Raw genomic sequence first — 22082 nt, forward strand, 5'->3', positions numbered from 1 at the left:
ACTCTTTAATTTGGAATAGCCACAAAATATTCCAACAAGAGTTAATGCACTTCGTGAGAACGTCTACTCAAAGCTGATCCTTGATCAAAAGCTATCCATATTAAGTAACATTTTAAATCAGAGCTCATTACATTTGGACACTTAGTGTGAATCATGGCAGCGACGTGCTTTTTTAGTTAAGTCATGCCCAACTCGACCTACTACTACGGCCCCTAGAAGGTGGTCTTTTGCGGTAGATTTTAGGACCTTCCCTCTCCTGAAAATAGCTGGATAAGAATTCCTCTAATAAGACTGTCATATGCCAGATTAATACTATGAGAATAAGACCGCCAGCTTCTTGTAAATTCTGTTTTTGCTTTCCTTATTTTGTTTTTTTTTTTTTGGGGGGGGGGTCACACCTGGCTGGTGCTCAGGGCTTCCTCCTGGCTCTGCACTCACTGGCCATGTACAGGAAACAACGTGCGGTGCTGGGGATTGAAGCCTGGTCAGCCGATGCAAGGCAAGTGCCCTAACCACTGTACTATCTCTCTGGCCCCTGCTGTTACTTTTTTGGCAAGCAACAGTCCGGCCCATGGAACGTGCCCTTGAGAGTGTGAAACACGAGCACGCGTTGCCATCTCTGATTCTGAGGTCCAGCCAGACGTGAAATGCATTGTGCCTCAGGACACCCGGGCGGAAGTATCACCAACGTTGCCATGGTACTAGACACAGTCCAGGCGCCCCTCCCCCAGTGGGGCTTGACTGAAGAAACCTGTGCTCGCCTTGGCTCCAGTTGGGGGCCTTTCCCTCCTCCTGGGCAGGCTACGGGGTGGGAACGCTGCTTGTCTCCGCCACAGCACGGACCCCAGAGAAGCTTCCGGGACTGCAACGTTCCTCGGGGTTGTTGGGAGTCAGAGCGTGGGGCCCCCGTCCCTGGCTGCGAGTGCGGGCGCAAGTGCTCAGGGAAGGAAAGGGCGGGCAGGTCTGCCGGGCTGCGCAGATGAGAGTCTGCAAACGGACGCACGACCCTATCCGGACACACCATGAAAAGATCTCCCCAGAGAGGTGGATTGGAGACCGGCTGGACGGTCCGTGGTGCAGAAGAGGGCGCAGCCGTCTCCCCTCGGAGGCTGGGGGGCTCCCTGGCAAGTTGATTATGCGGCTGGTGTCCCCCCCCCCGCCCCCCCGCACACCTGGAGGGACAGTCAGCGCGAGTCAATCAGGAGCGCGCTGGCAACGGGCTCTAACACTCGCTCCCGCTCGCGGGTGGGAGCACAGGCTGCGCCGGCCTCTGCAGGGCAGGGCGGGAAGGATGCGCGAAGGATGCACGAAGGATGCGGGAGGGATGCGGGAGGGATGCGGGAGGGATGCGCGAAGGATGCGCGAGGGATGCGCGAAGGATGCGCGAAGGGAAAGAGCGCGCGCTCCGGTTTCAGCAGAGACCCTCCGAGGAACCAACCAGAGGCCAGACGCGAAATGCAAAACAGCCCAGACCCCTTCTCCCCCGGCCTGGCCCAGCGGCGAGAGAAGCTGGGGAGGGTGGGGCCGGGGGACAGCCAGAGGTCCCCACGCGGCTGATGACGTCGGAGGGGGCTTTCGGGCAAGGCTGCTCCGCATCCTGGCACGGCGCGTCATCGTTCTCCGGGGAACTACAGCAGCGTGGCTCGGGGTGGGGGTCCCCGGGGGCTCAGGGCAGCACCGTCAGGGAGACGGTCCCTCGCTGGCGCTTCAGGATGGACACGGCTTGCTCGTGGGTGACGCCGTCCAGGCTCTCGCCATTCACAGCTAGGATCTGGTCCCCGCGCTTCAGGCGGCCGTCATCGGCGGCGGCTCCCTGCAGACGAGACGCCCAGAGTGAGCCGAGGAAGCCACGTGTCGCCCCATCAGAGCAGAACTAACACGTGTCCCGTGGGCTAAGAGCGAGCTCAAATCTGCCCAAGGAGAGGCATTCCCAGGCTGTGCTTCGCCACCGCCCCCAGCACCCGAGCTCATCCAGGAGTGACCCCTGAGCACTAAGCCAGGAGTAGCTTCTGAGCACCACCGAGTATAGTTCCTCCAAACAAAAAAATATTAATCAATCAATTAATTAATTAATTAATTTACAATAGCACAGCGGTTGGGCGTTCGCCTTTCAAGCGGCCCACCTGAGTTCGATTGCTCCGCCCCTCTCGGAGAGCCCGGCAAGCTACTGAGAGTATCGAGCCCGCACGGCAGAGCCTGGCAAGCTACCCATGCGTACTGGATATGCCAAAAACAGTAACAATAAGTCTCTCAATGAGAGACGTTACTGGTGCCCGCTTGAACAAATCGATGAGCAATGGGATGACAGATTTTTCTTTCTTCTTCTTTTTTTTAAATTAACTTTTTAAAACAATTTTTTAGGTCATACCCAGCGATGCTCAGGGGTACTCCTGGCTCTGCACTCAGGAATTACTCCTGGCGGTGCTCGGGGGACCATATAGGATGCCGGGGACTGAAGTCAGGTCAGCTGTGTGCAAGGCAAATGCCCTACCTGCTGTACTATTACTCTGGGAACAAAAAAAATTCTTTTTTAAAAGAAAGAAAAAATAAAAACATCCTTTGTAAGTTTTTGTTTCATTATACTGGTTTGCTCTAGCCAATATAAAAAGTCATTAAACTGAATCTTATTTTGGGGGGTGCATACCTGGTTGTACTCAGGGCCATGCATGGGGGGCTTGGGGGAGCATATGGGATGCTGGGGTCTCAACCCAGGGTCAGAGCCACGGTTGGCAACATGCAAGGCAAGAGCCCTACCTGCTGTACTATCTCTCCGGTCCCCCAAACAAAATCTTAAAATAAACACCACAGGGAGCTCTAATTAATACTTATTGGTATCTGAATAGTCTTAAAAAGTTGTGTGTCAAAGCTCAACCTGTAACAACATGTTAGTAATCTCTTATACAAGGGCTTAATGGCTCCCGGGTGAGATACAACATCTTCACACACTTTCCTCTAAGGAAACTTTTTTTGGATCATTTTTAGCAGATTATTCATAACAAGCAATACAAAATAAATTATTTGGGTCATGCTTTGGGAGCAGGCTTTGGGGGTGATGGGAAAATTCAAAATAATGGTGGTGGGACTGGGGTTGGAATCTTGAATGTAATAAATTGTGAACAATTTTATAAAAATAAAATAAAATAAAATAAATTGTGTGTGGAGGCTGGTGAGAGAGTAAGTAGGTCGGAGACTTGATTTGCTTACAGGCAACCCTGGTTTGACCCCTAGCTCCACATATGGCTCCCTGAGCACCTCCAGGAGTAATCCCTGAGCACAGAGCCAGAAGTAAATCCTGAACATTGCTGGCTGTGGTCCAAATTTTGTATTGGGCATTCAGGGGGAAGACTCTTAAGCAGTGCTCAGTGGACCTAGGGTCATTCCTGGAGACACTTATCCTCTTGCCCAGATTGTCTCATTGTGAGGCCCATCAACGAAGGGTCAGGCCAGGTCATGGTCAGCTAATGAAGAGGTGGTTGGAACTGCAAAGTAGGGACTGTAGAATGAGTCCAGGGCTTAAGGCGTTTACCTTGCATGTATCAGACCCTGGTTAGATCCCTGGTTCCACATATGGTCCCCTGAACACCAAGGTGTCCCAAAACAAGTGAAGAAACTTCACAAGTAAAAACAAACTCATATTTAGTGCCTAGGATAACTTCCTAAAAAGAAAACCTGATTTATTTTTCTGAAGACCCTTCCTTCATTCCTTCCTTCCAGGGATAATCAGCAGAAACTCCTGGCTCTGCACTCAGGAACTACTCCTAGTAGTGCTTGGGGACCAGATGGGATGCCGGGGATCGAACCCAGGTCAGTCACGTGCAAGGCAAACACGCTACTCCCTGTACTATTGCTCTGGCCCCATCTTTATTTCTTTAGGAATGAAATATTCCTCGGAAACTTAAGCACTGGCAGGCAATGGGATCAATTAAGCACAAATGACCGTGCTAAGAGCTGACGAAGAATAAAGCTGTGACGTTACTATTAGGTGCTTTTCAGAGATCCTCAAACTCTATGCTGAAATGAAAGCCCCGTGTTAACAACCACAGTGAAGGGCAAACTGATTTCTCTAAGAGCCACACAGGGCAGTAGCTGGCATGTTCACACACAACTGGGCTACGGAGTGACTCAATGTGAATATTGGATTTCTGAAAACACTATTAGCCTCAGCCTAACCAACTGGGTTGGTCCCATAAGTCTGTGGTGAATACTGGGAGAAACCATGTTTTTCTCTGTGTGTGGGTGCTCCCGGCCTGATGGTGCTCAGGGCTCACTCGTGGCTCTGCACTCAGAGATCATTCCATATGTGATGCCAGGGATTGAACCCAGGAAGACCATGTAGAAGGCACGCGCCTTACCCACTGTACTATTGCTCTAGCCTCTAATTTTATTCTTAAAGGAGAAAGTCCAATTTCTTGTGTGTGCATGTGCATGCGCTCACATGTGTGTGTGTGTGTGTGTGTGTGAGTGTGTGTGTGTGTGTGTGTGTGTATGCCACACTGGGAGTGCTCTGCACTCAGAGGTCACTCCTGGAGGAGTCTGGGTGCTCATAGGCTGTGTGGGGGATCCAACTTTGCTTCGGCTGTCAGCAGGACATGTGCCTGCCCGCTCTACTGCCTTCCTGACCCCAAAGTCAAAGTTTTGTCCTGATTCAGATCCATCCATCCCAGGGCAGCTGTTCTCTGGTCACTGTGAGACTCTGCTTAGGGACAGGCTCTGAGGAAAGTAACATTTCTTGACACCAGGATCAGAAAAGCATGCTTCTTTCTGCGTCTGGTGAAGATATTTCCTATTTGATTCAAAAGAAGTCAGCATACACACACAGGCACAGGCACGTGCTTGCACGCGCGCGCGCACACACACACACACACACACACACACACACATATACAAAGACATACTCCTGCATATGCAAAGCACTTAACAAGAGTTTCATTGAGGTTTAATAGAAAAAAAGTATAATAAGGGTGCTGGAGCAATAGCACAGCAGGTAGGGCGTTTGCCCTGCACATGGCTGACCTGGGTTCGATTCCCAGCATCCCATATGGTCCCCTGAGCACTGCCAGGGGTGATTCCTGAGTGCAGAGCCAGGAGTAATGCCTGTGCATCGCCAGGTGTGACCCAAAAAGCAAAAAAAATAAAATAAAAAATTAAAAAATAATAAAAAAATAAAATAAGGTGGTGGGAAGGTTTAATGGTGGTGGGATTAGTGTTTGAATATTAAATATAATCAAATATTGTGAACTAACTTTATAAAAAAAAAAAAGAAAAAAATATAATAAGAAAGGAAAAAAATTACCTTTACAAATATAGTCTTGACATAAATTGGCAGGTCTCCATGGGGGCTTCCATAACCCCCTACAATGCTGAACCCCAGTCCTTCAGAGCCTTTCTCCAAAGTAATAATCTTAGGTGCAGATGTTCTGAAACACAATACAAGCTGTTTAACTCAAGAGGAGACACCACGAAAACATTTCATTTGAATGGAACAATATAGATTTGAGAGAGACTTCCAAACCGTGAATCAATGATGCTCCATGATCCTCAGGAGAATTTTGAAATACAACCTAGAAACAATTTTTGACGTCCTGTATCATGCTGATGAATGACCAATACTCTGGCCATCTTAGGGGTTTCTTGTTCATAACATGATCCTGTTCTCAAATTAAAAATATCTTATACTGGGGCTGGAGCGATAGCACAGCAGGCAGGGCGTTTGCCTTGCACGTGGCTGACCCGGATCTGATTCCCAGCATCCATATGGTCCCCTGAGCACCACCAGGAGTAATTCCTGAGTGTAGGACCAGGAGTAATCCCTGAGCATTGCCAGGGATTATGACCCAAAAAGCAAAAAACAAGCAAACAAAAAAAATCTTGTCTTTTCTTTTTGGTGCTAAAATTATCAACGTCCCTTCTGTGTGTTCTGTGTAAACTCTGTACGTTCTGTGTAAATTCTGTGTGTGTGTGTGTGTGTGGGGGGGGGGTTCTGGGACACACCTGGCAATGCTTGAGGCTCAGCGACCAGGCAGTATGGGGAATGGAACCCAGGGCTCCCTCATGCAAAACCTATGCTATAATCCTCTGAGTCCTCTCTCTGGCCTAATTTAAACTCCAAAACTCAGTGTCTGGGGCTGAATGAAGTGAGTTTGCATCCCGGAAGAGGGAGGCAGCTAGAGGAAGAGGGGTGTGGCCCGACTACCAGGAGCAGGGGTGGCATTCCACATCTCCCTAAACTGCCCTTCTCTTTCTGCCTGAGCAGCGTGCTCCCGCCCGTGCCAGCGCTGGCCGGGAGGAAGGGGAGGTGCTCTTCCCAGGGGAGGGTCCCCGGACACTCTTGTAGGGATGAGACCCGCTCGCTTGCCCCAGCTCCCCCTCTGTCCCAGCAGGGTCCTCTGTGATAATCCCACCCGTCTTCCCCCTCTGCTGGGCCAGGGAGCCCCGGGCAGTGTGCATTTCAGACCAGACTCACGACGGTGCCAAAGGAGACCTGAAATCCAGGAGGGCATCTTGGGAGAGGCAGGGGGTGGAGAAAGTGGGGAAAGACCCTCTTGTCCCACAGGTATAGTTTAGGGGATTAAAGCTTCGTGTCATGTGGAAATCTCACCTCAGGGACACATGGCTAAATTATTACACACACAAGGTGGGGGGGCACTACCAGCTCTGAGCTGAGCCAATGCCCAGTTCTCATTCCCCAGGGCTTTAGCCCATAGGGTAGAAATTGCCAGCAATGCGGGTACCCCAGTGCGCGTGTTGGAGGTTGGAGGGTCCCATCTGGTGTTGGAGGTCCCTCATGTTTGGTGCCAGCATCTTCAGCTTGGTGGCCACAGCAGCAGGGCTAAGTCCTCTGGGAAGAACTGAGTCACAGAAACAGAGACATCTGCAAGGTGGGGACCATCAGCAATCGGGTGTGGAGGTTCTTCGTTTCCGTGACGGGGGCGTCACACCCAGCAGTGCTCAAAACTGTCTCCTGGCTCTGAGCTCAGGGATCACTCCTGGGGGAGCTTGGGGGACCATGTGGGGTGGCAGGGATGGAACCCGGGTGGGCGGTGTGCAAGGCAAGTGCCCGGCCTGCTTATCTCACACCCGGACCTCAGGTCTCCCCTGCTCGGGGACTCTCGTGACCCTGCTTTGGGGCTGTTCTGTGCCTTCCTGGGACTGTTTCTGCCAGGGAGCCAGCTGGCTTGAGGCGCAGTGAACATGGCTGGGATCGGGCAGCATTACCCGGGCCCTGGACTGAGGCCCGGAGTCAGGCTAGACAGAGCATCAAGAGGTGACCCTGGGGGCCGGAGCGATAGCACAGCGGGTAGGGCGTTTGCCTTGCATGCGGCCGACCCGGGTTCGACCCCCGGCATCCCATATGGTCCCCCAAGCACCGCCAGGAGTAATTCCTGAGTGCATGAGCCAGGAGTAACCCCTGTGCATTGCTGGGTGTGACCCAAAAAGAAAAAAAAAAAGAGGTGACCCTGAGGGACCTACTGGCCAGACATGTATTGGGCCCCTGCTTCTTCTTTCCGATGCGAGCCCCGTTCCATTATTCTGAGACGGGAATGGGCAAAGCCAGTGGGACAGGCTGGCACTTGTCACCGTTGTGTGTGTCCCTCAGAGACCTGTTTTCTGTGGGAAGGGGCAGAAGCTGGCAAACACAAACAAAACACAAGCCCCTGGCAACTGGCATGGAGCTAGCTTCCCTGCATCTCATCTTGCATTCCTTTTTTTTTTTCAAATATATATAAACTTTTACTTTTTTATGGTGTGACATACTCTAAAAAACTTTCTTTCTTTTTTTTTGGGGGGGGGTCACACCCGGCGATGCACAGGGGTTACTCCTGGCTCTGCACTCAGGAATTCCCCTGGCGGTGCTCAGGGGACCATGTGGGATGCTGGGAATCGAACCCTGGTTGGCCGCATGCAAGGCAAATGTCCTACCCGCTGTGCTATGGCTCCAGCCCCACCTTGCCTTACTTTCACCTCAGAGGCAGTTCGCAGAGACAGGCAGCTCCACATGTTAACAGGGGCTGGACTCTCCAGGCTCTCTGAGGAATCAGGGCAGAGGCAGAGCCCCAGGACACCTCCAAAGTCCCACAGGGGTGTTCATGGTAGCACGTCTGCACCAGAACCGTTTGCCTTTGCTTCTTGAAAAAATATTCCCTACTTTTTACGTCCCGGTCCCATTTTAATAAAGCGGCAGGCATTCATTCCTTTCACAATAAGAAAAGAAAACAAAAGAAAAGAAAAGAAAAAAGAAAAGGAAAACGACCTTTGTCTCTCAGTCTCTCCTTAAGAGAGGTCCACTCAGCGGTGCCATTTCTGTGCACAAACTGGCCGGGAACGTTGGCAAAGGTTGGCAAACCCTGGGACCCCCCTCAGCCCTCCGCTTCACCAAACAACATTTATTGGGTGCCCACTAGTGGCCAGGCCCTGGAAGTGCAGCGCATCTTGGAGTCTGGAAAATCCCCTTGGGATGCTGACCTCAGACTAAGAGCATGCGGCCACCCAGGGATTTTAAATTGATCCCTTCAAGTAACAAATCCTGTTTCTATCGGTCCTTTGGGGGACAAATCCTGTTACTGTGGCACAGGAAGGAGCCCCAGAAGCCTGCCGGGGCTTTCCTAAGGACCAGGAAAGATGGTCTCTCATTACCCTCCCCTAAGAACAGGGAAGGTCATTCCCGGTCGGTCCCCTCTTCTCCGGTGACAGCAGGGTGCTGGGGAAGGTCATCCTGAGCCCAGCCTCCACGCGTGGCCCGGGTTAGAATACGCACTCGGAGTCTTCGGGGTGGTAGTCTCCAGTGGGGGAACCGGCGTGGCCCGTCGTCATGGACTCAAACTGGGAGGCGATGGCACCAATGTTGGTATCTGCCACGACCTGCAGCAGAACAAGGCAGAGGAGCGTGAGAGGAACCAACAGACTCCGCAGCCGCTTCTTCAACCACGACCTGGTTTCTCCCTCCCTCCCTCCCTCCCTCCTTCCTTCCCTCCCTCCCTCCTTCAACTCTTCCTCCATCCTTCCTCCTTTCTATTCTCCTTCTCTCCTCCCCCCTCTCCCCCTCCCTCCTTCTTCTTTCCTCCTCGCTATCCCCACTCCCTCCTTCCTTTGGGACACACCCGGCAGTGCTCAGGGCTCACTCCTGGTGGGCTCAGGGAACCGTATGTGCTGCTGAGGATCGAACCCAGGTCAGACACATGTATGGCCAGTGCCTGGCCCCTAGTATCATTTCCGTGGCCCCTAATGCCATCTGCCATCCTCTGTCACGATAGCACCTTAGGGTGTCTTCAGAGCTGCCTCTCGCTGACCTCCAGGCCCATGGAGAAGACCCTGGACAGGCTCTAGTGGGATGTCCAGTGGGAATTCCAAGCCTGACCAGCTCAACCCTGAGTCCAGCCCTGGCGCTTTGCTCCTGAGCTTTTCTTCATTTCAGGAAGAAGCAACTTCATCTTCCCATTTCAACCCACATGTTTTCCCTCTCTTTTTATAAACCACTCCCAACTTGCCTCGGTGGCTAATCCTGGCTCTGTGCTCAGGACTCAGATACCACATGGAGTGCTGGTGAAGGAACCCTGGTCAGGGGCTTACAAGGCAAGTGCCTGAACCCCTGTACTAGCTCTCTCTCTCTTTATTTTGGGTTTTGGGGCCACACCCAGCAGTACTCAGGGCTTACTCCTGAGCACTGCACTCAGGGATCACTCCTCTCGGTGGGGGGCCACAAGGAGTGCCAAGAATAGAATCTGGGTCAGCCATGTGCAAGGCAAAACATCTTCCTGCTGGGGCCGGAGCGATAGCACAGCGGGGAGGGCGTTTGCCTTGCACGCGGCCGACCCGGGTTCGATCCCCGGCATCCCATATGGTCCCCCAAGCACCGCCAGGAGTAATTCCTGAGTGCAAAGCCAGGAGTAACCCCTGAGCATCGCTGGGTGTGACCCAAAAAGCAAAAAAAAAAAAAATCTTCCTGCTATACTATCTCTCCAGCCCTCAGCTTAATTTTTTTGGGGTCCACAATGGTTCTGCTCAGGGGCTACTTTTGGTTTGGTCATATTGCAGGCAGAGAGATAGGGGGGCTCTGGTGATGTACTTTTGGGAAATAAGGAATTTAGGAAGAGACTGCCTAACCCTAAAGTGGACCAAAGCAAATCCTGAACTCTTTGGGGAAACTGAGGTATCACCTTGATGCAGAAATCTAGGACCCCACCTAGAGAAGGGTGGGCCCCTCAGATAAGGAGAAACTACAGGAAAAATCTACAAAATTATGTAAAGACCATCAGCAGTGCAAGGGATAAGATTATGAGAAGATCATCCACAGGGCGAGGCCTTCTGATAAGCTTCCATGTATGCAGAGAACTCCAGGGAAAATCCCGGTTGGAGGAATTGTATGTAAGCGCCTCCTGCAAGCAACTCTGGGCTTGGTCTTTCAAGTTCCCCTCTGAAGATGTGTCTATGCTTGCTGGTGTTTTCCACTCCAGGAAGCCTGTGTTCTCTCTGGAACACACATTCCTCTCTTTCTCTCCCCGTGGAAGAGAAAGAAAATAAATTTTATTCAGTAAAACCATCTCTCCACCTGTGGCGTATTCAATATGCCAAAGACAGTAACAATAAGTCTCACAATGGAGACGTTACTGGTGCCCACTTGAGCAAATTGATGAACAACAGGACGACAGTGCTCCAGTGCTCCACTATTTATCTTCTTCCTAAAATTCTTTTCTGTGAGGGAAAGGTGGCAGACCCAGAAGGGCTGTGCTGAAGTGAGGGCTGACTCTCCTTGCTTGCAAAGAGCAGCTTTTTGCTCCAGCCTGAATCCATGGCCCCCAGAGAAATTGGGAAGCAGGGGTCATCTCTCACACCATATGGAGCAGGTGAACCCCTGTCTTGAGGGGCTGGAGGGATGTGAGGGTCCAAGCCTCATGCAGGTGCTTGTGCAGATTCTATAGTCCTGACGCACGCCAGACATTTCTTTGGGTGGTGGAGGTGGGTAGAGCAGAGGTGGACAAACTCTTTTCTTTTTTATTTTTTCTTTTTGGGTCACACCCGGCGATGCACAGGGGTTACTCCTGGCTCTGTACTCAGGAATCACTCCTGGCGGTGCTCGGGGGACCATATGGGATGCTGGGACTCGAACCCAGTTGGCTGCGCGCACGACAAATGCCCTACCCACTGTGCTATCGCTCCAGCCCCAAAACTCTTTTCTTGAGGTGACCTCCCTCACTCCCCACTTGATGGGGCCACTGGCAACGGCCAACCCCAGCAGTTGGGAGGGTCCTATGTGGCTGTGGATGGAACCCACTTTTTGGATCATCTCAGAGCCTTTGTCTGCGTTTGCTTGAGTTTGGGGGCAGCGTCCCTCCGGTTTACTCCTGGCTCTGTGCTCAGGGCCCCTCCCGGCTGTGCTCAGAGTGTGTGTGCTGTCACGGATCGAGCTGGGTCCATCTCTCTGGCGTCCTGATTCGCCTTTTGGACGCACACAAATCAAAGGGCAGTGGGCTGACATTTAAACACCCCCTTTGCATTTGTACCCTGGGAAGAAACTACCCAAGCACCCGGAGCACTGAGGAGAAACACAGCAACTCTGCCAGCCCCTGCCGGGACGCAGGACGAGCCCCGAGTATTTCTGCCACGTAAATGACGCCAGGCCTGACCGTACCGTCCACGGCTCTACGTTAGGGCGCAGAAAGGATAGATGTTTCCTCTGGAACTGCCCCCCCGCCCCCGCCTCCGGCAGTGCTTGGGGGTCAGACCCAGGGCCCCACGATGCCAGGGAAGTGCTCCACCCCTAAGCCTCCCTTCTTCCCGGTTTCAGACAGTGGGAAGGAGCGTGACAGCCACGCAGGGCCTGGCTGCAGTTTTGTAACAAGCCAACAGAGGGCGCAGCAGCCCAAGCCTGGTTGCAGCCTAGTTCTTACAAGAAAACTCCAGGCTGCAGGGGTGGAGGGGTGGGGGGCACACACCGCTCTAGCTAGCCAGTACTCAGATCTCCCGGGAGTACCAGCATCTAGAGAATGACTGGCCCACCAGGGGCGGATGTAGGCAAATATTTAGTAGGAAATGCCCGGTTCTGGCCCAAAGCGCCCCTTCTCTTAGCACCAGCTCTTCCTCCTGTACAGCAAGTTTTGCAACTGGACCATACGACCTTCAAACCTGGATCCAGGGGCCCGCACCATAGGACAGCGGGGAGGGTGTTTGCCTTGCACGCGGCTGACCCGGGTTTGATCCTCCGCATCCCAGGTGGTCCCCTGAGCCAGGAGTGATTCCTGAGTGCAGAGCCAGGAGTAACCCCTGAGCATTGCCGGGTGTGACCCAACAAGCCAAAAACAAAGCAGACAAACAAAAAACCTGCTCTAGACTCGCTGACACCCCAAGCCCCCAAGCCCCACTCTGGTTTCCTCCTGCGGTCGGGGCTCTTTTTCTTCTTTTTCCCCCCTTTTTCTTTTTTTGCAGTGTGGGGAATTGCACCGAGGCCTTAATCCAAGCAAGGTGAGTACCTCACCACCGAGCATCCCGCCAGCTCCACTTTCTGTTGCTGCTGCTCCCTCCTCCTCCTCCTCCTCCTCCTCCTCCTCCTCCTCCTCCTCCTCCTCCTCCTCCTCCTCCTCCTCCTCCTCCTCCTCCTCCTCCTCCTCCTCCTCCTCCTCCTCCTCCTCCTCCTCCTCCTCCTCCTCCTCCTCCCCCCTCTCCTTCTCCTCCTCCTTCCCCCTTTCCTCCTCCTCTTCCTCCTCCTTCCCCTTTCCTCTTCCTCCTCCTCCTCGTCCTCCTCCTCCCCCCTCTCCTCCTCTTCTTCCTCCTCCTCCTCCTCTTCTTCCTCCTCCTCCCTCCCTCTCTCCTCCTCCTCCTCCCCCCTCTCCTCCTGTTTCTCCTCCTCCTCCTCTTCTTCTTCTTCCTCCTCCTCCCCTCTCCTCCTCCTCCTCCTCCCCTCTCCTCCTTCTCCCCCCTCTCCTCCTCCTGTTTCTCCTCCTCCTCCTCCTCCTCTTTCCCCTCCTCTCAAAGCTCACCCTGCCCCCATCGAGGAAGACAGGACTTATGGCCCACCTGGGCAGGACGCCCCCAGGCTGCATCCCGTGCTTCCTCACACCCGTCCCTACAGACACAGGCCAGACCAAGCACGCCAGTTCCCCAGGTCTTTGTTCCCTTCTCCCCTCTTCCCGCCCGAGACACCTTAAAAGCCGCCTTAGTCCCTCCCAGGGTGCGGCTCGAGCCAGCCTCACCAAGACTCATAGAGTTCCGTCTGGAAGCGCACCCCAATACACCCACTTCCTTCCCTTTATTCACCCGTGTCTCTCTGCACTGGACAGGGCTCTCAGGCCTACCTGTATATATATGAGATATCTGCATATATGTATATGCAAATATACATATGTCTTTACATCATGCTAGTTTGCACACATAGATGTCCTCCGTGTGTACGCATGTATATGTGCCTATGTTTGTTTCTGTATATGTAGATGTGTGCATACACGTGTGGGCATGTGTATGTGTGTAAGTGTTTTCCTTCCCTGCTTAGTCACTGCTGCAGTGAGCCGTGGTCTTACACTCACACAGCAGAACCCAGTACTGCAGCCACGTGGGACTGGACCAAGTACCAGGCCATGCTGGGGACCCAAAACAGGCTCCTGCAGGCAAAACACGCACGCCAGCTCTTTGGCTCATCTCTCCCTCCTCACCCAGAGCTTTTGGGAAGGAATTTTTTAGTTTTAATTTTTTTAAAAAAATTTTATTTTAAATTTTAATTTTTTTCAGGGCTGACTCCTAGCTCTGCACTCAGGGATCACTCCTGCTGCTACCTGGGGGACCATATAGTGTAACAGGGATCAAACCCGGGATGCTCAGGAGTCACTCCTAGCAGTGGTCAGGGGACCATATGGGAAGCCTGGGATTGAACCTAGGTTGGCCGTGTGCAAGGCAAGCACCCTACCCACTGCACTATCTCTCTAGTCCTCAGCCCCAGATTTTTGGGGTTAACATTTTTTATTTAGGCTCTGTTACTACACAGTTATTCTTTTTTTTTCTTTTTTTGCTTTTTGGGTCACACCCAGGGATGCACAGGGGTCATTCCTGGCTCTGCACTCAGGAATTATCCCTAGCAGTGCTCAGGGGACCATATGGGATGCTGGGAATCGAACCTGGGTTGGCTGCATGCAAGGCAAATGCCCTCCCTGCTGTGCTATCACTCCAGCCCCCCACTACATAGTTATTCAAGGTTGGTTACTCAGGTATACACTCTTCTGACCTATCCCAACACCAGTGTCACCTTCCTTCCCTCCATCAATCAACAATGTTCCTATGTAACCTCCGCACCCAATACACACACCTCCAATACACACACACACACACACACACACACACACACACACACACACCAGCAGCCTGCCTTCTCAACAGGCACATTTTGAAGATTGGTTGCTGTAGTCTGGGTCTCATGCTTTCAGTGTTTCTGGTTCTCTGGTTCAGACACGCAGTTAAATAACACCTCTCACCCCCATGGCCCCTACTCTCAGGTTATTTTTGATCTGCCTTTTCTGTTACTTTCCATCTGCCTCTTTCCCCATCTCCCCCTTCAGTTTCTTTCTTTTCCTATCCCCATTGCCCTATTTTTAACTTTTCTGTTTGTTTGTTTTGTTTGTTGGGCCACACCTAGAAGTGCTCAGGATTTACTCCTGGCTCTGCAGGGACCACTCCTGGTAGGCTTGGAGAAAGGCATGAGATGCCGGAGATCAAACCTGGGTCTGCTTCGTGCAAAGCAAGCACCCTACCCCACCTAGAGTGTACTACCACTCTAGCCTAGCAAATCAACTTCTTAAAAGTTAAAATAGGGCTGGAGCCCAAGCAATAGTACAGCGGGTACCCAGAGGCCAACCGGGGTTTGATCCCTAGCTCCCATACAATCCCCTGAGCATCACTGGGTGTGGCCCCCAAACAAACAAGCTATTTGTGCTGATGGAGATTAAATCCAAGGCTTCACACCCACTGAGCCATCTGGCCCAAATTCCAGTGACACTTCCCAACTGTTAACACCCAACTGCCAATTTAACATCTGCATATATTTTTAGCTTTGTTTGTCTTTCTGGTCACACGCAATGTGGTGCTCAGTGCTGGGCCCAGTGCTCCGAGCTTAGAGGCGGCTCTGAGGGCTGGGGACATGCCATGCTGAGCACCGTGCCCTGCTCCCACCGGTAAAGTGGGCTTTCTAGCCCTCTGCACATCTCCTGGGACACAGCATCTGCCTTTTAGCATTTCAGAGACTTATTAACATAAACACAACCAGGGCCCCAGAGATAATGTAGTAGGCGGGGTGCTTGCCCTGCATGTGTCCAGCCCAGGTTCAACCCCTGGCACCCCATATGGTCCCCTAAGTGCTGCCAGGAGTGATACCTGAGTACAGAGCCAGGAGTGAGCCCTGAGCACCAACGGTGGCCCCAAAACAAAACAACTGACAAAAGCAATCTAAATATAAATTCAACACAGGAGCCCTTCCTTTCTCCTCCACTTCTTGCTGCTTCTTTGACACCTCCTAGGAGTAACTATGACATGACTTGATCCCTGGGGATGATGTGTCAACTGGAAAGGGGAGCCCCTTCAGACCAGAGGAGCTGGTCTCTCACCAGACAAGTCTTTCGCTTGTCTCTCTCTCGCCTACACTGTGATCAAACCCTTTGGATGCTCCCTACAGGACACTTCTCCATTCATCTTCCTTTTATCTCCGTGGGGACTGTTCCCGTTCAATTGATCACCATGAGTTTCCTTTTCCCATAATTCCTGCCCCTCCCAAGTCTGTGAAGAGAGACCCCTTTTGTGAAGGTGGAAACATTCCAGTGGTACTAAGCTTTTGGGGTTATTTCCCTGTGGTAGGTAACAGTATACCAAGCTTCAATCAAGCTTAATCTAGAAATCAGACATGGTAAGAGGTTCACTAATAAAAAAAAAAAATAGAACGTGTCAAAGTTGCTCTCTCATTCAAAGTTTCATTTTTTATTTTGGGCCCATCTGGTTGTGCTCAGGGCTTCCTCCTGGCTCTGCACTCAGGGGTCGCTCCTGGTGGGCTCAGGGAACACTGTGGGGTCCTGGGGACTGAGCCTGGGTCGGCCATGTGCAAGCGAAGTGCCCTACCTGCTATACTATTGCTCCACCCCTTCAAAGTTTCTTATTGTATATAATTATGTGGGCTTGGCGGGGGCCCTCCTGGCATGGTGCTTGAGAGAATCATGTGGCAAGGGGGGTTGAACCCAGGGCTCACACATGCAGAATGTACACTCAAGAACTTTAAGCCACATCACTGGTTCTGTATATCATTTTTTTTGGTGAGGGGCACACCTGGCAACGCTCAGGGGTTACTTCTGGCTCTTTATTGAGGAATCACTCCTGATGGTGCTCTGGGGACCACGTGGGATACTGGAGGTTGAACCCAGGTCAGTCACATGCAAGGCAAGCGCCTTACCCACTGCACTAGCTCTCTGGCCCTTTATATATTTTTGGATCCCCAGGACTGATGCGAGAACGGGCTGGAGCACATGCCTTGGAAGTAGGAGACCCAGGTTGACTCCCAGCACTGCCTAGAGTCACCTGAACATTGCCAGGAGTGAACCCTGAGCACTTGAGTATGGCTCCAAAACAGACAACAAACCTCTCCCTCCCCCAAAACCCAAAACATTTTCGGAGCTCAAACTTCTTGGCCTTATCCTCTTCCAAACACAATAGGGTTTATCTTTTGTTTGTTTGGGGCCACACCCAGCAGGGCTCAGGGTTAACTCCTGGCTCTGTGCTCAGGAATCACTCCTGGCGATATTTAGGTTTTTGATATTTAGATATTTTGGTGCTGGAGACAGAACCCCGGTGGGCTGCTGTACTGTCTTTCTTGGCCCTGAGATGATCTCTTCCAGCTTGGAATGGATTATGTCACCCCCTTGCTTAAAACCTTTCAGTGGTCGGGGCTGGAGTGATAGCACATTGGGTAGGGCGTTTGCCTTGCACGTGGCCGACCCGGGTTCGATTACCAGCATCCCATATGGTCTTCTCCCAGCACCGCCAGGAGTAATTTCTGAGTGTAGAGCCAGGAGTAACACTGGAACATCACGGGGTGTGACCCGAAAAGCAAAAAAAAAAAAAAAAACCAAACAAAAAAACCCCAAAAAACCACCACCACCACCACCAACAAAAAACAACCTTTCAGTGGTCTACTTGGAAGAAAATTCCAAACTATACCCACAACGCTCTTCTCCTAGCTTCCCCTTCTAGTCCTATCCCCTGGAGTTTGCCTCAAAGTCACTTCCCTTAACCAGAGTCACTTCTGTGAGCCTCTACTGGAAGGATGTTCCCAGTGCCCTCTCCACAGCTCTCTGGCTGCCTTTCTCGGACATGGTGAGGGGACATAGGTGGGGGATTATTCAGTTTTGTCTCATTACAGGGCAAGGGTGGAGTAAGGGGGATGACCTTGAGTGCTTTGCAGACAGGAGCTTGGCTTCCCTTGCATGGACACTCGTGGTCCTCTGAGTACTGCCTAGAGGAGCTGAAAACCATAATTAGGGTCCTAATTATGTCCCTAAGATTGGATATTATTAGTGACTGAGAAGCCCTTTGGATTCCTCCTACACGGTGAGGGGACATATGTGTGAGATTATTCACTGTCTTGGCTCTTCACAGGATTCCTGAGCATGAGGAATCCTGCAGCTCAGCACTCACGGATCACACAGGAGAGTGACTGAGGATTTGCGGGGCTGCCGTGCAAGCTTTGCAGGTCTCAGAGCACTGCTGGGAGTGATCTCCAAGCACCCAGCCTGGTGTGGCCCGCAACAAAACCAAAAATAAATAAAACCTTCCCATGCAAATAGGGATCACATGGAAGGGAATGTCTGAATTCCTACAGTGAGACAGAAGGAAGTTATAAGGAGATGTGTTTGGGGTTCTTTTAAAGAAAATAAATGTAGGGCTGGAGCGATAGCACAGCGGGTAAGGCGTTTGCCTTGCATGCGGCCAACCCAGGTTCGATTCCCAGCATCCCATATGGTCCCCTGAGCACCGCCAGGAGTAATTCTTGAGTGCAGAGCCAGGAGTAACCCCTGTGCATCGCCAGGTGTGACCCAAAAAGCAAAAACAACAACAACAACAAAAGAAAATAAATGTAGAAGAGGAAGGACATAGGATGGGGGCCTAGGTAGGTAGGCCTCGAGACTCCCCCAGAACAAGCAGGGGCTCAGAACTGAGCCAGTTCAGGTGCTCAGGTGAAGGGGGCTGAGTTCAACATGGGGAGACCAGCACATCCTGTCACGGAAATCATGGTTTTTCAATTTTTTTTTGTTTTTTGGATCACTTCTAGCAGTGTTCAGGGATTACTCTGGCTCTGTGCTCAGAGATCACTGCTGGCAACGCTGGGTTCCAGGGCTAGAACCCACGCTGGTTGCATGCAAGGCAAACACTTCTCCTACTGTTCCATTGCTCTGACCCTGAAACAATAGCTTTCTTTTCTTTTCTTTTGGGGTGAAGTGGTGTCACACCCAATCATGCTCAGGACTTACTCCTCGCTCTGTCCTCAGGGATCACTCCTGGCAGGACTCAGGGGACCATATGGGGTGCTGCAGATCGAACCTGGGTCCACCGTGTGCAAGACAGGTACTACCCACTGTACTATCTCTCCAGTCCCCACCAACAATGGTCTTTTATTTATTTATTTACTTATTTATTAATGAATCACCGTGAGATACAGTTACAGACTTACAAACTTTCGTGCTTATGTTTCAGTCATACAATGATCAAGTACCCATCAAGGGTTTTCTATGGGACTTTGAAATATGAAGTCAATTAATTGTCTGTCTATCTGTCTGTCTGTCTATCTGTGTGGAACACTCGAGTGTTAGAGCCAGTTTGATGTCAGTAAATCTTAGACCTGGGCAAGCAAAATCATCAAGAGAGGTCAGAATGATATGAAGCCCAGCAATTTAAAAGGTCTAGGCATTTTTGGAACTTGTTAAATCAGGTTTAAACAAAGATTTCTAATCAGAATGTGGCGCCTACAAAGAAATTGAAATTTTCAATCTAAATTTCTTATTGGAAGAACATTAATAGTTATTAACAGCTGAAATTCTTTTGAACTTCAGGATCTGTACTATCTAGGAAAAGCTACAGAACTAGAGACAGAAATTAAAGTGAGATAAGAGTTCAGAGAATGCAAGGCTCTCTCTTACTAGCCTCAGCCAATTTTAATGAAAAAATTAAGGCCACTTTACAAACAACAGAGGTACAGAAGCCATTGAAATAAAGTTTTCTTTGCTTCCATAAACAGTTGCAGTTCAAGTGTTTTCTTATGCTGATAACCTAAGAGTTTAGTAAGAACCAAAGGCTTTTTTTGTGTGGCTGGAAGTATGTTTGTATTCTTCTGGAATTGTTAGAAGTATCTGGTATAGAAAGCTCATGATTTGAAATAAGTACAGTACAAGAACTACTGAAATTAAATCAAAGAAGGTTTTCTCATTTCATAAAAATTGATGATTCAAAGGTCTTATGTTATGTCAATGTACATATTTGTATCTGCATTGGATTAGAATATTTGGCCTAGAAAATCTTGTGAGTTGAAATATTTGTGATACATGAAAAAAAGATTCAAAGAGTAATGCTTTAATTTAAAATATGAGTTTCTAGAGTTGCAAAATTGGTTGCCAAACTTATTGTACCAGTGTTTTATTTGATCTCTGAGACTTCTGGCAAGTAAATTTTTAGAGCTACTTAGCAGAAGGGTTAAAAGGGGTTAATCTCAGGCCGGAGTGATAGCACAGCGGGTAGGGCGTTTGCCTTGCACGCGGCGGCCGACCCGGGTTCGATCCCCGGCATCCCATATGGTCCCCTGAGCACTGCCAGGAGTAATTCCTGAGTGCAAAGCCAGGAGTAACCCCTGAGCATCGCCTGGGTGTGACCCAAAAAGCAAAAAAAAAGGGGTTAATCTCAGATGTCAGCACGATAGTCGGAAGCCATAGCATTGTACATTCCCAGCCCAGCCAGCTCTACCTCAGCTAAAGACTGGATTTCCATACCCTCCCTAACCTCAACAGTGAATTCTAATCACACGTCTGCCAAGAAGTAAGACTTACTGATTTAGTTTGTGTACTCTTCCAGGTATCCGGTTCTTTGCAACTTTGTAAATGAGGAAACAATTGATTCTTATATTTGCATTAAGTTCCGCAGTGAGCAGATATTATTGAGCTACACTAGCTACACTAGCTACACTAGCACTCGACAGTTGGTGTTGAAGTGGAAAAGTTACAGGACAGAATGGATGTAAAGGCAGTTTGAGGTTGTATTTTAAGGAAAAGAAACTGACAAAATTATATTGTTATAACAACTCTTTAAAGTATATATGCAGTGGGGCTGGAGCGATAGCACAGCGGGTAGGGCATTTGCCTTGCACGCGGCCGACCCGAGTTTGAATCCCAGCATCCCATATGGAGATGTTACTGGCACCCGCTCGAGCAAATGGAAGATCAACGGGATGACAAGTGACAAGTGAAGTGATTTGCATTAAAATTGACAAGAAAAGAAATAGTGGGAAACCTCCTTGTAGGAGGAAAAGTCTATGCTTATATTTTAACAAATGAGTATCCATTGTAGCACTGTCATCCCATTGTTCTCCATTTGCTCGAGCGGGCACCAGTAATGTCTCTATTGTGAGAATTGTTGTTACTGTTTTTGGCATATCAAATACGCCACAGGTAGCTTGCCAGGCTCTGCCGTGCAGGCGGGATACTCTCGGTAACTTGCTGGGCTCTCCGAGAGGGACAGAAAAATCCAACCCAGGAAAACGCCATACCCGCTGTGCTATCACTCCAGTCCATAACAGATGACAGACCTACTGATATACTCTGGGTCCTGCTACGGCCTCCTCTGGAGTAAAATTCATCCTCCTGGTTCAGCCCCCAGACCGCCTGAGACCTCCACAACCCTCCAAACTTCAGTCCGGAAAAGATCTCGGCTGGAAGTCACAAGGAAATCTGAAGAGGAGTCAGGGACACAGGACCCCCATGGGGAAGGACAGGGTGAACTGGCCTAAGGACTTGGTCTGGGATTTATGGTAAAAACTTTGCTTGCTCTCAGCCCAGAGAACTAAGTATTGGGATCTTTGTCTCTTACTATGTTTATCCAAACAACTTATACAACTAGAGGGAAAGATAAAAGCACTATAGACGTCCCTGGGAAACAGAGTGTCTTCTTGAGTTGATCTCCCCAAGAAAATCTCCTCTGCTAACTGTTTATCTATGTAGATGATCCTTACCTCAACCCCCCTCTCTTTTCCCTCTGCCTATTTTTTCAGCGGGGGTCAGTTAGAGCTGCAAATGGTGATAACTGGAAGCTGTGCTGATTTCAGTTTTGAGGTTAGGAAGTTAATATTAACATGTTAAAAGTTTTGAATTCCTTGTATATCCAGACAACAAAGTATGTATTTGTGGAAAAAGGAATTTAGAGTTTAACGTATTCTGGCAGAAGAGTTTTGTCTTAAGAATTATGAAAGGGGGCTGGAGTGATAGCACAGCAGGTAGGGCGTTTGCCTTGCATGCGGCCGACCCGGGTTCGATTCCCAGCATCCCATATGGTCCCCTGAGCACCGCCAGGGGTAATTCCTGAGTGCAGAGCCAGGAGTGACCCTTGTGCATCGCCTGGTGTGACCCAAAAAGCAAAAAAAAAAAAAAAAAAGAATTATGAAAGGAAATAGGAGATAAAATAGAAAACTAGAAGGTACTTCAGACTGAGACAAATACAGACAATCTAAAACTTTGCTCCCCTTTTCTATATTGTGTGGTTTTCAAGGATGGTTTAAAATTCAAGCTTGAACTGCATATGATTATTTGAGTAGTATACTAGAGAGGAAAATAAAATTGAGGTTAAAATCATTTAATAAAATAAAATACAAAATGCAGTCCACTGGAAGTTAATGAAGTGAGCAAAGATTGAAGGGAAACATAGGTAAATGAAATGCATGAATCTTGTGAGTATGTTAACCCTCTTTTATCTGTGTTTTCCTACAGTTTGGAATTCCATGTTTTAAGATCTTTAATTGTGAGAATTGTAAACCTTTCGAATACCTATGGGCCTGATGTAATGTTTTTAAAAGAGCACTGCAGAGTACA

At 50.1% G+C, this 22082-nt stretch overlaps 1 protein-coding gene across 3 annotated transcripts in view; it reads right to left on the minus strand.

Annotated features, from left to right (window-relative positions):
- Positions 1–385: 385 nt before the first annotated feature.
- PATJ (PATJ crumbs cell polarity complex component) overlaps positions 386–22082 on the minus strand; it is a 370230-nt gene continuing 348533 nt past the window's right edge. For all 3 annotated transcript variants that reach the window (XM_055139113.1, XM_055139112.1, XM_055139111.1), the window contains 3 exons: positions 8756–8859; positions 5294–5417; positions 386–1813 (listed from right to left, as the gene is read on the minus strand). In XM_055139113.1, the coding sequence (XP_054995088.1) occupies positions 1667–1813; positions 5294–5417; positions 8756–8859 (375 nt within the window). In that variant the 3' untranslated portion in view covers positions 386–1666. The remainder of the gene's footprint in view (positions 1814–5293; positions 5418–8755; positions 8860–22082) is intronic.

The sequence above is a fragment of the Sorex araneus genome, chromosome 5 (assembly GCF_027595985.1).
Source record: "Sorex araneus isolate mSorAra2 chromosome 5, mSorAra2.pri, whole genome shotgun sequence".
Taxonomy (NCBI): domain Eukaryota; kingdom Metazoa; phylum Chordata; class Mammalia; order Eulipotyphla; family Soricidae; genus Sorex; species Sorex araneus.